This window comes from Panicum hallii, chromosome 5, assembly GCF_002211085.1.
Source record: "Panicum hallii strain FIL2 chromosome 5, PHallii_v3.1, whole genome shotgun sequence".
Classification (NCBI taxonomy): Eukaryota; Viridiplantae; Streptophyta; class Magnoliopsida; order Poales; family Poaceae; genus Panicum; species Panicum hallii.
The window spans coordinates 4658309-4673729 of NC_038046.1; the positions used below are offsets into that span (position 1 = coordinate 4658309).

The 15421-nt window shown below is 46.0% G+C and overlaps 2 protein-coding genes across 3 annotated transcripts; both read right to left on the reverse strand.

Annotated features, from left to right (window-relative positions):
* Window positions 1-743: 743 nt before the first annotated feature.
* LOC112893680 (embryogenesis-associated protein EMB8-like) lies at window positions 744-8294 on the reverse strand. Of its 2 annotated transcripts, XM_025961136.1 has the most exons (14): window positions 7849-8292; window positions 7562-7651; window positions 6498-6565; window positions 6342-6424; window positions 6121-6210; window positions 5732-5854; window positions 4057-4134; window positions 3169-3254; window positions 2484-2532; window positions 2221-2277; window positions 1894-2024; window positions 1684-1767; window positions 1495-1561; window positions 744-1400 (listed from the first exon to the last, which is right to left on the reverse strand). In XM_025961136.1, exons 1-14 carry the CDS (start codon window positions 8103-8105, stop codon window positions 936-938), a joined length of 1728 nt encoding a protein of 575 aa, XP_025816921.1. In that variant the 5' UTR covers window positions 8106-8292; the 3' UTR covers window positions 744-935. The 2 variants fall into 2 exon arrangements, with proteins under 2 accessions (XP_025816921.1, XP_025816922.1); XM_025961137.1 differs by lacking the exon at window positions 4057-4134 and having other exon boundaries at window positions 7849-8294.
* Window positions 8295-10880: 2586 nt separating this feature from the next.
* On the reverse strand, window positions 10881-13810 carry LOC112894609 (ammonium transporter 3 member 1-like). The gene is made up of 2 exons (XM_025962373.1): window positions 12761-13810; window positions 10881-11687 (listed from the first exon to the last, which is right to left on the reverse strand). The coding sequence occupies exons 1-2, from the start codon at window positions 13704-13706 to the stop codon at window positions 11170-11172; spliced, it is 1464 nt and encodes a 487-aa protein (XP_025818158.1). The 5' UTR covers window positions 13707-13810; the 3' UTR covers window positions 10881-11169.
* Between the last annotated feature and the right edge of the window lie 1611 nt (window positions 13811-15421).

Genomic DNA, 15421 nt, shown 5'->3' on the forward strand with positions numbered 1-15421 from the left:
GTGATTCAACATCGGTTGAGATGGTTTGGACATGTACAACGGAGGCCTCCTGAGACGCCGGTGCGTAGTGGAGTTTTAAAGCGGGGCGATAATGTAAAGAGAGGTAGAGGTAGACCTAGACTAACTTGGGACGAGACGGTTAAGAGAGACCTTAAGGAGTGGAATATCGCTAAGGAATTAGCTACGGATAGGAGCGCTTGGAGATTAGCAATTAACGTACCTGAACCGTGACCTTTGTTACTTTTTGTTTAACCCCTAACTCTTCCTTTGGCTTGTGCCCTTTTTATGTTTTTTATTCTTGTTTTCTGTGGGGTTTCATCTCTAGCCTACCCCAACTTGTTTGGGACAAAAGGCTAAGTTATTGTTGTATATATATATGTACAGGGAGAACCGGGAGGACGCGTCCCTTCACCAAAGGACGCGACCGTACACTGGAAAGTTACGTCCTTACGCGGAGGGACGCATCCGTATACCAACGGACACACCCGTTGGGTTTACAAGATTAACTGCTAATCAGTTATTGGTCTAATCTAATAGCTAGAATTAGCCCTAACCTATGGATGAGATTATCTCTAATCTTCTGATTTCTAACAACCACATCAAACATGTCCCAGCATCTTTTCGTTTATGGTCGACAATTTTTCCATCTACGTACGGATCACAATTTTCTAATCCTAAACTTGGACAGAGTCATTTAAATTTGGAAAAAAATATGCTCCCCATCTACATGTTTCTTACACCAGATTCCAATGAGCATATGAATACAAGCTTTTCTTTGAATTATTTGGATGTGTACATGTACCATGAGCAGGACAGCTTATATCCTGGGCATATAGGTGTAACTGAAGAAATCAAATGGATGTACAGGCCTTCAGGTTTCTAATGTTTTGCATGATGTCGAAATAAATACAAGTAGGGTTTATTTATCCTGTTAGTCATTTAGCTCGCAACGGATTTCTGAACTTTTTCCGAAAGGTGATAAATGCTAGGGAGCCGAGGAGCGGCCATGATGTTACAAAAGCAATGTAGGCAAGCAACCAGATTGACCTCCCTTGGTGCCGTGTCAGTTGGTTTATGGATCTCTTGACGGGAGCAATTATCTCATGAAGCTTATTACTGTAGATGTCATCTCCTTGTCGATTTGCAGAACCAGCAGGGCTTTCGTTCCCTGCTTCACTGACGTGTTCATTGTGTTTGTCGCCAGATACTTCTAACTGTTGTCTATCACCCGCCCCGTTACTTAACTGTACTCCATCAACCTCATGGTCGGAAGGTGAGCCATCATTATTGCTAGGGCCGTCTTTTGTTACTGGAGCTACCATTCCATCTTCCATGATATTAACATATGGGCTCTTATCAATAGATGATTCCAAAGAAGAGTGCAAAACATGATCATTTGCCTGCATTTAATTATGAGAAGAAATATCAACATGCAAAAAAGTTGAGCATTTAAGGTGGCAGATTTCATTGATGAGTTAGTTCAGTGCCCAAAACCTTCTGCCAATGCATGTAGGAGCTTTCATGAAGAGCAAAAAGGAACTCAGAAGCAGCTCCAACCCACCTACAGAATAATTAGATGTCACCAAACTCAGAATATCAAGCAATAGTATATGCTATAGTACAAAACAATATAATCCTCAATGCAGATACAACACAAATGTCAGATTTGTACAGACATCTTACCATAATCTTCCAGCAGTTAGTCCTTGAAAGAATGCAAGATGGCCACCATTTGGAGTAGTTGCCAAAACAATGTTCTTATTGGCCCTAAATCAAATCAAGATGCTTCTGATTAATGCATTCTTAGTGGTGGTAAATCAAATAAAGATCCTTGTGATACATACACAGAATTGTTCAGGAATCAGGAGCATGAGTTTCAAAAGAAAAATTCACCTGCATTCATCCCAAGGGATAGCCTCCCTTGTGCAAAGGGGATCATCCAAAGCGTTGATACAAAGCAAGGGAACTGACACATTTCCAACGAAACTAGCACTGCTGCACCGGCGGTAGTAGGTATCCACCGTCTGTAAAAAAAATGATCATTACAAATGATCAGACATTCGTATTATTCGACAGAATTAGCTGTTACAGCGAGACCTGGAATATTATCAATTTATAATAGATATAAATGAATGCCATAAAAGCCACGGAAAAAGTGAAACATGAATTATAATATGAATGAGGATAGAATCAGCAAAGGCTTGCTGCCATGTAAGGTACCTCATAGCTTGCAACAACGCAGGTAGCATGGTGGTCGAATTCCCGGATAGATCGTGACTGCCAAATTAGCAACAAAAGAAAAATAAGCAGTGGAGTATCAAGTCACGAAGAGCCCATCAAGACACATAAAAACCTAGAGATTCAAAAGTAATATAACTAGTCAAACAGTTGGCAGCTCGTAGATTATCCTTTTTAATAACACAAATACTATATAAACATGTTTATTTCAGTACGAATCAAGATTGCAGCAGAGGAAGTCGAACCTTTTTAATACCTTCCCAGTTTGCAAGTCGGGCCAAGACAGGTTGATGTCTGCAAAAGGCAAAGGTAAGCTTTCTCAACAGTGAATAGTGATCATGTTCTTACTATGTGTGCCCATGGGAACGATGGCATCCAACCAAAATTTTGTGCATTTAATTGGAATTTCAGTTCCTCAAGACAGAACTCAGTTACATCGTCATGATACCTCTGGACTGCTATGTTCCAGCAGATCAGCTAGTGAAAGGACTGAAGGATGGACACAACTAGTTCATGCAACAAACAAGCAGAAAGCATAGAACACTGGTACGTCCAACTTCAAGCTCCAGACAGGTATTAGAATAACTACATTGAATGATTATGGAAATATTATCGTGTTCACTTGTAAATCGCTCTAGAAAACAATGGTTCAGTCACTTGTACATCGTTAGCAACCACTACAATACAAGCTTTTCAAACATTTGTATCTGCTATTCCTGTTCTCAGGAGAGAACTTAAATTATTTAAAAGAACAACTTAGATTTAAGAGAAGCAACACATGTCTAAGGGGGAAAGTTGTAGAATCACAATTGACCATAAATTTCCTGAGTAACGCTAGTGTACCTTTTTAAGATGTGGAGATTCTGTAGAAGTAAATAGTCTCATATAATATGTAGAGTGTATATAGCTTAGTGAGAAATAGAAGCTTACAGCTTTGCATAGCCCTTCAGACCAATTGCAAGTGCTTTGTCATAAATACGTTGCACAAGCTTGCGGGAAATAAATCTGTCACCTATCTACAAAAATGAAGTGAAACGACAAAACACAGTGAGGTTAAGGGCCAGTTTGTTGTTTTGGCACTGCGCTGTAGAAACAACTAATGAACTTTGTTACAGAGGATCCTAGCCAGTAATAAAGACGAAGCTGACAGTCTATGGAGAAACTTATTTTTTTAGGAAAATATATCCAGAACTAGTATAGCAGAAATATGTTTCCCGATGCAAGACACATTCCCTTGTCTAACATGCCCAGCAAGGTTAGCAGTTGGGATGTATGTTTGGTTCCCTTGTCTAGCTTTCTTGAGCACTGCAAGGAAGAATTTCCTTGCTTTTCAGGCAGAGCCAAATGTGCCTACCCTTCTTCACTAGTAAAGCAAACATTAACTACTACTCCCTCCTTTCCAAATTACGTGTCACTTTAGATTTGTCCTAAGTTAAACCTCTCTAACTTTGACCAAGTTTATAGAAAAATATGTTAATTTACACAATACCAAATAAATACACTATCAGTACATATTTCAAGGTTGATTTAATGAAACTAAATTTGACGGTGTAGATGTTTGTACTTTTATCTATAAACTTGGTCAAACTTAGACAAATTTGACTTAGGACAAAGCTAAAGTGACAAGTAATTTGGAACGGAGGGAATAGCAAGGCTAGGAAAGATTGGAAAAGGAAAAGGAACAGGACTTAAGTCACCTAGGCATTTCCGCATTTGGAGAGGTGCAAAAGTGACTGGAATTATTGAGGCACAACTTAATAAAAATTTCTACATACTAAGCATTCAAGTCTTCCTAGTGAATCAGATCCAGCAACTAACCAACAGATCCCATGGAGAACAAATAGACGCTGCTCCAGCCACGGGAGTATTTTCGCCTTCTTCTCCAAGATATTTGACCTGTACAAAGATGTGGAATAAATATGCACTGTCTATATTATGTTCTGAAACCAAGTGATGCACTTTCGCAATTCTTCATTTTAGGATTAACTGCCATTGATAGAGGAGGGATTGGAATAATGATCACGGGCATCATGGGATTCAGGAGATACAAAAATTAGAAAGTACAACATTAATGAAAAATCTGACCATGATTGCCAGATGACTGAATGAGGTACTTCTCTTGGAAAATAATGATCACGGGCATCATGGGATTCAGCAGTGAGCCCTTATCTATTTGCTTTGGTGATGGATGAGGTCACAAGGGACATACAGGGTGATATCCCTTGGTGTATGCTCTTTGCTGATGATGTGGTGCTAGTTGACGAGAGTAGGGCAGGGGTTAATATGAAGTTAGAGCTGTGGAGACACACGTTAGAGTCGAGGGGGTTCAGACTGAGTAGGACCAAGACCGAGTATATGATGTGCGACTTTAGCCCGACTAGGCATGAGGATGGGGACGTTAGCCTCGAAGGTCAAGTGGTGGCCAAGAAGGATACTTTCCGGTATCTAGGATCAATGCTTCAGAAAAATGGAGACATTGATGAAGATGTTAGACATAGAATTTCAGCCGGTTGGTTGAAGTGGCGGCAGGCTTCGGGCATCCTCTGTGATAAGAAGGTGCCACAGAGGCTAAAAGGTAAGTTCTATAGGACGGCGATTCGCCCGGCGATGCTATACGGTGCTGAATGTTGGCCTACAAAAAGGCGACATGTCCAGCAACTGAGTGTAGCAGAGATGCGTATGCTGCGTTGGTTCTGCAGGCATACAAGAAGGGATAGAGTCCGGAATGAAGAGATTCGAGATAGGGTCGGGGTGGCACCTAACGAGGAGAAGTTGATTCAACATCGGTTGAGATGGTTTGGACATGTACAACGGAGGCCTCCCGAGGTGCCGGTGCGTAGTGGAGTTTTAAAGCGGGGTGATAATGTAAAGAGAGGTAGAGGTAGACCTAGGCTAACTTGGGACGAGACGGTTAAGAGAGACCTTAAGGAGTGGGATATCGCTAAGGAATTAGCTATGGATAGGAGCGCTTGGAGATTAGCAATTAACGTATCTGAACCGTGACCTTTGTTACTTTTTGTTTAACCCCTAACTCTTCCTTTGGCTTGTGCCCTTTTTGTGTTTTTTGTGTTTCTTATTCTTGTTTTATGTGGGTTTCATCTCTAGCCTACCCCAACTTGCTTGGGATAAAAGGCTAAGTTGTTGTTGTTGTTGTTGTATATGTGAAGAAAGATCATGAAGAATGGACTGTGTCAACCAGTTTCTTGTAAAAATAGATCATGCTGATTCTTGGCCTAGTTACAAAACAAGTCACAATTGAAAATCTAAGACAAACTTAAACATTAAGTTTGTACATGTGTATGACTCTTTTGAGAGAGAAGCTACCATCCGTAAATCAGGCAACACTTGTGCATTGTTAGCTACCTATAGAGGTAAAACTGCAACTAGCACTTTTCAGTAGTCGGTAGCAGGAAACAGTGGACATCATAATATGAAACAATTCAACATGCAGAATTGCAAAAATTAAGGTTAAACCAAGGTTAAAGTTGCATACCACAATATTGGCACCTATGCTTGTACCAATGCAGAACAGTGGGGTCTTTGGGTATCTGTGATGGAGGTATTTAATGACCTCTCGGACATCTTCAGTCCAACCGCCATTGTAGAAGCAATCTGACTACCATAGGAAATAAATATTACAATTTCAGTGGTGATGGTTACTAAACAAATCAGTTGGTGCCTCTAAAACATGTTGCAGCGTAAACAGACAACATGAACTTCATCATTTTGCGCCACCATTTGTAGCATCATATATATGGTTAACATAAGAGCCGCAAATCTTGGGAAAACATTGCGTACAAGATGGACCCAAACAATGACCAGGAATGTTTAACAAAGTTTAAATCAAATTCAAATACTTGGTGATTCAATTAGATAACTTACAGTAATGGACACACCACCAAGACCTCTGTGGTTGCTTACGACAACATTCCATCCTTTGCTTGCTATAGAATAAACCAAGTGTTTTACATACTGCAACAAGTCATTACATCTTTAGAATGACTAGCAAAGATAGTAATACGTTATACAACAGAAAAAATCAAGAGCTCTTCAAATATACATTGCAGAAATATGTCAACATTAAAAATTAGTTAGCAACTTACAGCAGCAGCAGAATCACTAGTTAATCCAGGAACCACAACTACAAGGGGTGTTGAATCATCTTTAGAAATGAAACCGTCTGCATCTGCAACATAACCAAAAAGGTCAGATAACACCATGTACGACATATACATTACACACAATCTGTGATCCTCTACCTTCCAGGTCAGAGGCCAGAAGCCAATCCAGAGCAATGGTTCCACCATCACGGACTGTGTACAACTGTCTGCAGTGCAGAGATTGTAATAAGTGAACTGCCAACTAAGAAAGCAAAAATAGTGTTTTGGCTCACTCCACTAAAAAAATAAGCACATATCCTGAAGCAATTAGTTAAGGGCTTAACAACAACAACAACAACAACAACAACAACTTAGCCTTTGTCCCAAGCAAGTTGGGGTAGGCTAGAGATGAAACCCACAGAAAACAAGAATAAGAAACACAAAAAGGGCACAAGCCAAAGAATTAGTGGGAATTGTATTGTGTTCCTTGTCAGAAAGCAAAGAAGTACTTTCAATAAAATAAATGCAACCTCTTGCTAATCAGCTTTCTTACTTTCTTTTTCTTTCCCTTTCTGCAAAATTCATGTTGATTATCAAACCATAAGTTTCCCTGATAACCAACAGAGTCGCCAAAACAATCTTGACATGTCGAGGAATTCATCCACGGAACTGTAAAAAGGCTAGAAACAATGCCCAAATATTCTTGCAGCGCTCATACAAGCTGATTGAGATTTGCATATATATAGCCCACTTTATAGTGAAATAGGAGCAGCAGAATTTATTGCAAAATTAGATATTATTCCCTCCAATTGCAAATATAAGTCGTTTTATCATTCCTGATTGTCAAAATGTTAAGCTTTGGTCATCAACATATAAGAAGCTACATAGATTGACGACACATGATTGATGTTACTAGTGAAAAATACTTTCATACCATATAATCCGTTTTTTCAAAAACTTGCTGGGAAAAGTGTCGTACCGAAGACTATATTAATATCCTAAACATCGCATTTACAACTGATGGAGTATAATTATATTGTGATGAGGTCATTGAATGTTAAGAATATTTGAAAAATCATGGTGATGTATAACAGAGCAGAATAAACTCTTGACAGGGTCCAACTGTCCACTACTCAATTTTACAAAGGGCGTCTAAATGGCTAGACTGAATATGGAAATCTAAAAGACTGCGGTAATGTTAACTCTCTTGCACTGAATCTAACCTCTTATACGTGAATGACGGAGGCCTCCCAGAGATGCCAAGGAACAATGTCTGCAGATGCGGGCTTGCCAGCCATGGTGTCGCCAGGTACCTTGATGATTAATAAGTTAATAATTATACCGCAAATCCATCACGATTCCCAACTTAAACTGACATCATATAATGCAAATAACGCGTCGCGTGATTCAGAACCCCAGCTCGCAAATTTCATCACAATTGACCAAACACGCCCTACGCTAGTACTGCCGCTATATTGCGGGACCGGGCCGAGAGAGCCCACTGCCATACCTGCCGTGGAGGGAGCGGCACTTGGACGCGACGCGGTGGTAGATCTCCGAGGCCGGGTGGAAAGTGAGCTCGACGCGGCCGCCCCGAAAGCCGCGGAGGACGTCGCCGACGACGTGGAGCTCGAGGAAGCGGTACAGGAAGACCGACACGACGGCGATGGCGGCGAGCGCGTAGCGCTCCGCGGGCACCATCGCCGCCGCGCGGAACAGCAGCTCGGCGGGCGACTCGCCCCCGGCGACGGCCTGCGAGTCCAACATCCTGCGCTGCGCCGGGGAGGCGGGGAAGCAACGCCCGCCCTGAGGTCTGCGATTTGGGAGCAGCGATCCGCTCAGTGCGGGGGCAGGACCGCCCACCCGCCCGCACTGGTCTCCGTCGTGGAGCCCTCCTCGCGGCTATGAAGCGGACCGAGCGGCTATGCCGAGGTCCGGCGGAGCACGCGATTCACACGGTGGATGTGGATGGACCCGACGGAGAGGCAATGAGCGCCCGGGTCCCTTGTCGTTTGAAGTGACCTTCGCGTAAGTGACGCGGTGGGGCATGGACGTCGGGGACACACGTGGATCTGGTGGGAGACGTCGCCTCGCGTACCCGCGTCGGGCACTCGGGCTTCACGCCAAGCGGAGCGACTCGTGAGCTGCGTGGAGATCCGATGTGTGGGCCCACTTTGCAGAGGGTCGGCGTTCCCATCTGTTGGTGCGGCCAAGAAGAGCGGTTGAGCAACCATCCACGTGAGCGTCCAAATCGTAATGTCGTTTTCCGAGAGGACTCCATTACGCCAAGCCTAAATTCCAAAGTCAAGGATGCCTATATGGATTATGGCGCCAGGTCTCGTACTACATCCAAAACTTGACACAGATGCTCCCCAGTAGAACACCAAACTTGAGAATTGTGGATCCGCACCACGTGTTTCTTCAACCAAACATCTTATCATTATGTTGACAAAAATGACATATGAAAATATTCAAACATGCCCATAAATGTTTTCTAGAAGCGTGAGAAAGATGGCAACCAGTAATCTTATTAACGAATAAATTGGTTACTAATTTAGCTTTTTATCAACACAACACAATACAAATGCAAACTCTGACATGAACAAGCTTACCTTCATAAATGCGTACATGCAATTCCTATCTCCAGGAACACCTACAAGGGACTCGAGTGGTAAATTCAAAACTTGGTGAGGTCAAAACATGTACCTCGTAAAAAAAACTTGGATGAGAGGAACATGTACCTCGTATTAATCAGATTATCATGTGATCTGCGATTAAACTGAAAAGGGGAGTCGCATTATCAGACAAGTTTGTCAATGGTGACGAGCAATGCTTTCAATGGACTTCAGGCATCCAGCAGACTTGGGGACGCTATCCCTTGTGTCAAAACCAAAGTTAGGATCTCTACTGCTCGTGAGTTTGTAAGGTGATGTGATGCACCAAGCTCCACTATAGTGGTCTTGTGATGAGAGGAACTCGGACGTTGGTGATGAAGAAAATTTATACACGTGTTGTACTGTTTTTGTAACTTTATAGTTTCATAAGATTTTTCGTAAAATCAGCTGATGTAATGCTCGGTTACCTTATTAATCTATATCAGGATTTTTAACCTCTTGGCAAAAGAAAAAAAAAATATCATGCCATCAAACATGCTTATCTAAACAAAACGTTTTCGGCCGTGTTTGGATGGGGGTCCAACCCACTAACATTCATTGGGCCAAAGTTCGGCCCATTCAAATAATGGCCTAGCGAGCTGCATGCATATTGCTAGTAATTCTTTATGACGGTTGACGGATAGAATCACTATATGCAAGCTATTTCGAGGATGCATATGGTATTAGGAGTCACGCTCGCTAATATAAAAGTGTAATGTACGCTATACAGCTATAGTTATCCTTATTAGAAAAATAAATATTTACAAGATGCGTTGATGATTTATCCTCAACAACAACAACAGTCAACAGCCCAGAGTTCAATGTGTTATCCCGGTTTAAGTTAGGACATTTTTTTTAGAGTTATAGGACGAGCACACCCCAGCCATACTTAAAAGCAGGACCGTACCAGCGGTTTAAGGCACAAGTTCACCGACACAACTAGAAGAGCAAAGCGCCGCACAGGGCTAAGACGAAGCCAGATTACAAAAGCCAGGGGCATCCCCCTTTAACGGCAACTCCAGAACGACATGGTCCGGCAACGATCAGAGGGCAGCGTTCAGTTGCATTCCGTTGCCGATCTTCTCCAGGAGAGGTGTGAGGTGTGCGGGCGCCTGCTTCCAGTCGCCGTTGGAGGCCACCAGGAAGGCCAGCAGCTCCTGCTGTAGCTTGGCAGCTACATCGCTAAACGTCCAGAACGTTTTGCCAAGCGCTTCAGATTTCCTAGGAAGAGCTCCAGCTCTGGCAGCTTCTCTGTTGGGCAAAGCAGCTTCCAGCTGCTTGCCAGACTTGAGATCTGGTGCAGCACACTCTGCACATCTCGCTAACTTCCATTCTGAAAACAGAGGAAATTTTTTAGCTTCCACAGCCCCCACAGGGCAGCCGAAGTTAAAATGTTAACTGCAGCAAATTTCTTGTTACTAAGCCACACTTTACCAACAGAGACAAAATCATCACCACAAGCAAAGCCTAACACTTCAGGACATTACACCAAATTTGAGAAGCTACCACACAGCCGAAAAACAGGTGGTGTGGAGTTTCCTCCTTAGTACAAAAAAGACATCTCTTATCCTCTACTTTTTTCCTCTTGGCCACATTGTCTCTGGTCATAATTTTGTTTTGTGAGAGAAGCCACAGGAAAAAATGCATTCTGGGAGGGATTTTCATGTCCCAGATGGCTGGGAGGTATATAGATTGGATGCCTCTGAAGTTGATTATCTTGTATAGGGATTGTGAGGAGTACACCCCATTTCTGTTAAAGGTCCAAATTAGCTCATCACTATCATTGGTCAAGGTGAGGGTTGAGGCAAGCTGAACAATCTCCTCCCACTGATGCATAATTTAGGACATTACAGCTAAAGTGGCCCATAATCAAGAACAATGGAGTAGCATGGAAATTTCTTTTTCATCAGTTCATCACAGTACCACACGTTATTCCACAGCGCGTGCACGCGCGTGTGCGGCGACAAATTAACAAACTGCAACAAAGACCGACCAAATCCACCCACACGACGCAATCACCCTAAAAAACTGCGCGCATCCCTGTCCGTAGCATGCAGTCGAATCAACAAATTTTTCGAACCCCAACACACGACCAAGCATTTGGAACCAAATGAAACCCCTGATCATCACTTATTCAAATCTCCCTCCAATCCATCGCCGCCGTCGATCCCCTATGATCAGACGTCCTGCGTGACGCCGCTGGGCGCCTTGTTGTGCTGCGTGTCGTTTTCCGAGTACCAGCCGTGCTTGGTGGAGTCGAACTTCTCGCCGTCGCCCCAGAGCGCGTAGGCCTCCTCGCCGTGCACGGCGTCGTCGCCGATGGCCAGCTCGTCGTCGGGCATGCGCAGCGGCACCACGAGGCGCACCACCAGGCACACCAGGCTGGTCACCACCACGTTCCAGGAGATGATGAAGAGCGCGCCGCCCAGCTGCTTCCCGAGCTGGATGCCGCTGCCGTAGAAGGCGCCCTTGGAGTTGGTGACGGGCAGGAACAAGGGGCACAGCGACGGGTGCGCGAAGAGCCCCGTGGTGACGCCGCCCAGGACCCCGGCCACGGCGTGGGTGTGGAACACGCTCAGGGTGTCGTCCACCTGCTGGAGCAGCCGGGAGCGCTTGTGCACCACCATCATCGTGAACCACGGGATGCTGCCAGAGAGCATACCCATCACGATCGCCGCCCAACCCTGGACAAGACCTGCAGAGGTTGACGATGCGCGATGACATAATAAATGAGTCAGTTACTAACAAGAAATTCGTCCATTATTTTGCAGAGGCTGGAGCTGGAGGGATGCCTCCATTTTCTAAAAAAGCAAGAAAGTTATGCCCATTTTGTTCTTCTGGAACTGAAAGCTGCAGGTAAATATAGAAAATCCTAGAGGTTGGGTGTCAAAATGTCAGAGAGGTAGTGGAAGCGTGCATGACTACATAGGATGACAAGATGATGATCCTCCAAGATTATTGGTGCCTTGGTGATCTGATGTCTCAGTGCAATACTCCAGTCTGAGTAGAGGGAAGTCTTCATAGCTTTGGGGGGAAAAAAGGAAACTGCTTTTGCTGCTTTCTTTCCTTCTAGATTCGTAGTAGAGATATTATTCAGCCTTAAAAGCATGGTATCCGCACACACGGACGCTATCTAGTGCGAAAATCTTTGAGAAATTAAAAATTATGTTCTTTCCTGCTAGTTGATATGAATCTTCCACACGTGCAGAGGTAACCTTTGTTCAGACCTCAGTTCAGTCCTACCTCGTTCATGGAATCTAAGCTGCCTTATCAGCATGCTTTCCCAAACTTCCTCAGTTGAAGGAAACGCTACAGAGCACTCGAGCCAAAGTAACTCGGGTGCCATATGTGTGTCGCTTAGCAGTTGGCTATTACATAAAGTGTTGGATTTTCTTCTAGTCTTCTAGATAAACTACAGCACTATCCGAAGTGAATAGACTCGTGATGTCGAATCCTGGATTCAGTGGTACACGCTTTACTGACGGGTCAAAAGAGGGTAGATTCAGTGCTGTGCAGCCGTGAAGAATCACAAGCTAGAAAAAAAATGGCGGTCCGTGTCTTCGGAGGACATTTTAACTAGCTAATTTCGTTGGTAACAAAGTGATGCCATCGTACAGCCCTATATGCCCGCTGGCGCGTTGTAATTAACGTATCTGCTGGTTAATAATACTACAGCTATTGCTAACGAACCACACTACCACAGGTAATGACAAATGTTGCGTACTAGTAGTGATAGCACATCGGATCGGATTGAGTCGTCGCGTGTACCTGCGCCGGGAGTGATGCAGACGAGGCCGGTGATCATGCCCTGGACGGCGCCGATGACGGAGGGCTTCTTGAAGAAGATGACATCGAGGCAGGTCCAGACGAGGAGGCTGGTGGCGGCGCAGATGTTGGTGTTGAGCACGGCGAGGGAGGAGTCGACGTTCGCGGAGTAGGGGTCGCCGCCGTTGAACCCGGCCCAGCCCATCCACAGGATGCCGGCGCCGGTGAGCATGAGCAGGACGTTGTTGGGAGGGAACCTCTCCCTGTCCTTGGTGGACCTGGGCCCGACCCAGTAGGCGGCGGTGAACCCCGCGACGCCCGAGGAAAGGTGGATGACGTAGCCGCCGGAGTAGTCCATGACGCCCCAGTGGAAGAGGAAGCCGCCGCCCCAGATGGAGAAGGCGCCGATGGTGTAGGAGAAGGTGAGCCAGAGCGGGACGAAGAGCATCCACGCCTTGAAGTTCATGCGCCCGAGCAGGGAGCCGGCGAGCAGGATGAGCGTGATGGCGGCGAAGACGCACTGGAAGTAGACCATGGACGCCATGGGGTAGAAGGGCGCGATCCCGAAGGTCTCGATGGGGCCGTGGTGGTAGTGGTGCTCGGTCGCCGGGAGGGCGGCCTGGCCGAGGAGGACGCCCTGGCCGAATGCGTGGCCGGCCTTGCCCCAGAATGGGAGCAGCTTCTCGCCGAAGGACATCTGGTAGCCCCAGGTGACCCAGCACAGCCAGACGGCGGCGAAGGCGTAGAGCGCCATGAACGCCGAGTTGACGGCCCACTTCTTCTTGACGATGCTGCCGTAGAGGATGACCAGCCCCGGCACGCTCTGCATGCCCACCAGCGTGGCCGCCACCATCTGCCACGCATTGTCGCCCTTGTTGAGCCAGTGCGGTACGCCGGCGCCCGGCGAGTAGGCCGCCGACATGTTGTACGCCGTGGGATCGTCCGACATCTTCGGTCGCGAGCGACGACGACGACCGATCGATCGATCAGCTACCAGCTACGACGCGGTGGCGTGGTCGCCGGAGATCGTGGCGGCACCGGCACTGGTGAATTGAATGGCGATCGATCGATGAGGCTTCCAGGCGAGGCTCCCGCCGTTATATATAGGGACCGGCTATCCGGCTGACGCGTGGGGCAAGGGTGGTTGGTGTTCAGTGTTGGGCGAGCGCAGCGAGAGCGCCGGTGAGTGGATCAAGGAGCGGAGCTAGATCCTAGGCTGCAGAGATGAGTTGGGCGGGCCAGTGGGGATGGGGAGGCAAGGGAAGAATCCAAGCGCGGGGCATCGGTTTTGAAGGACCCCAATCATGTAAGATTCTGGCGCCAAGTGACCCGGACCTCTTCGTCGATTTTGTGCTCTTGCGCTTGCTCCCTTCTGAACTAGTTTAAGTGGTGAAGGAATTGCGAGTTCTGCTTGGCTGGTTGAGGATCGCCTCGGCCTGGCTGGACGTTCTTGTCCGGTGCTCGCTCGGGCCTATCCATCGTGCACCAAGCTCAGACTAGAAACTTAGCAGAAATGAATGCAGAATCCGTGATGAGCAGATCAGGTTCAGGCTCAGCCCTGTTGCAGGGCCTCTGTAGCTGGCTGGAGAGCATAGACTATTCAGCAAGTGCTTGTAAACATCTGCGTCATGGGCCTCATGGCGACACACGATCTCGTATGCAGATACAGGATCGTTTAGAGCTGGGGAGCTGCTGCACAAGTACATGCGTCTGAAGTAGTCAGAGTACTGAACCGTGACTGGTTAAGCATGACCCCAGTTCAGTCGCCTTACGTACATGCAACCCATAAAAAGGAATCTGGCCCAAATTGACGGCTGAAGAAGACCATTGAATCTGCAGGATTCCTTCGAACAAGTGAAAACCTTGACTTTGAGGTCAATGGTGCGAAAACGAAGCCGCGCGCGGAACTGCTATTTTGTCTGGGAAATAAAAGGTTCCTTTGATCCAATCATCTGAATAAGAGACGCGTGACTGAGACGGGTCGACCAGTAACTTGTGCGTCTGGCAGAAAGTTACAAGGTGTCATAGTAACCGCAATACTGTTCTTTCGCTATTATCATCATTACATCAGGTACATATTTACAGCAGCCGATGGTTGAATGAAAGGAGACTCCGGGCCTCTTGGAGCGTCATGCATTTGTGCTAACTTGCTGACGGCTAACTAGATCCGGCCAAGCAAAATACAATTCGGAATACTCTTGCAGTGTTATGATGTCAGGTGTCCTCGGTTCGGTTGAGTTGTCTGCATACGGCCCACGAGTACTGCATCAACATATGGCATGAGGCTGCCGCTCGAGCGGTCTGAATTCTGAATCCATGCCGCAACGCAGAGACGCATCTCTGATTCTCCTGCTTCCATATTGCGAGTACGGGCAGCTTGATGGCTTCCCCAATTTGATGAGGCACACGGTCGCTTTCAGCTGCTGCTTGGATGACGTCAGTCATGGTAATCAGAAACAAGGTTCGGATCTCATCTGAAGCATGCGAAATTTTACCTAATTATTTTGGGAACTGAATTGTCTCTCGCGGTCTGAAACGAAATAAACCAGTCTGCCACTACTTGGTATTTACAATGGCACAATTTTTATGGCGGCAAACTAACCACACTCAAGTCTCGCACGGGATAGGGCTCTTTTGGATGTAGCCCCGCACGAGGATTGTGTG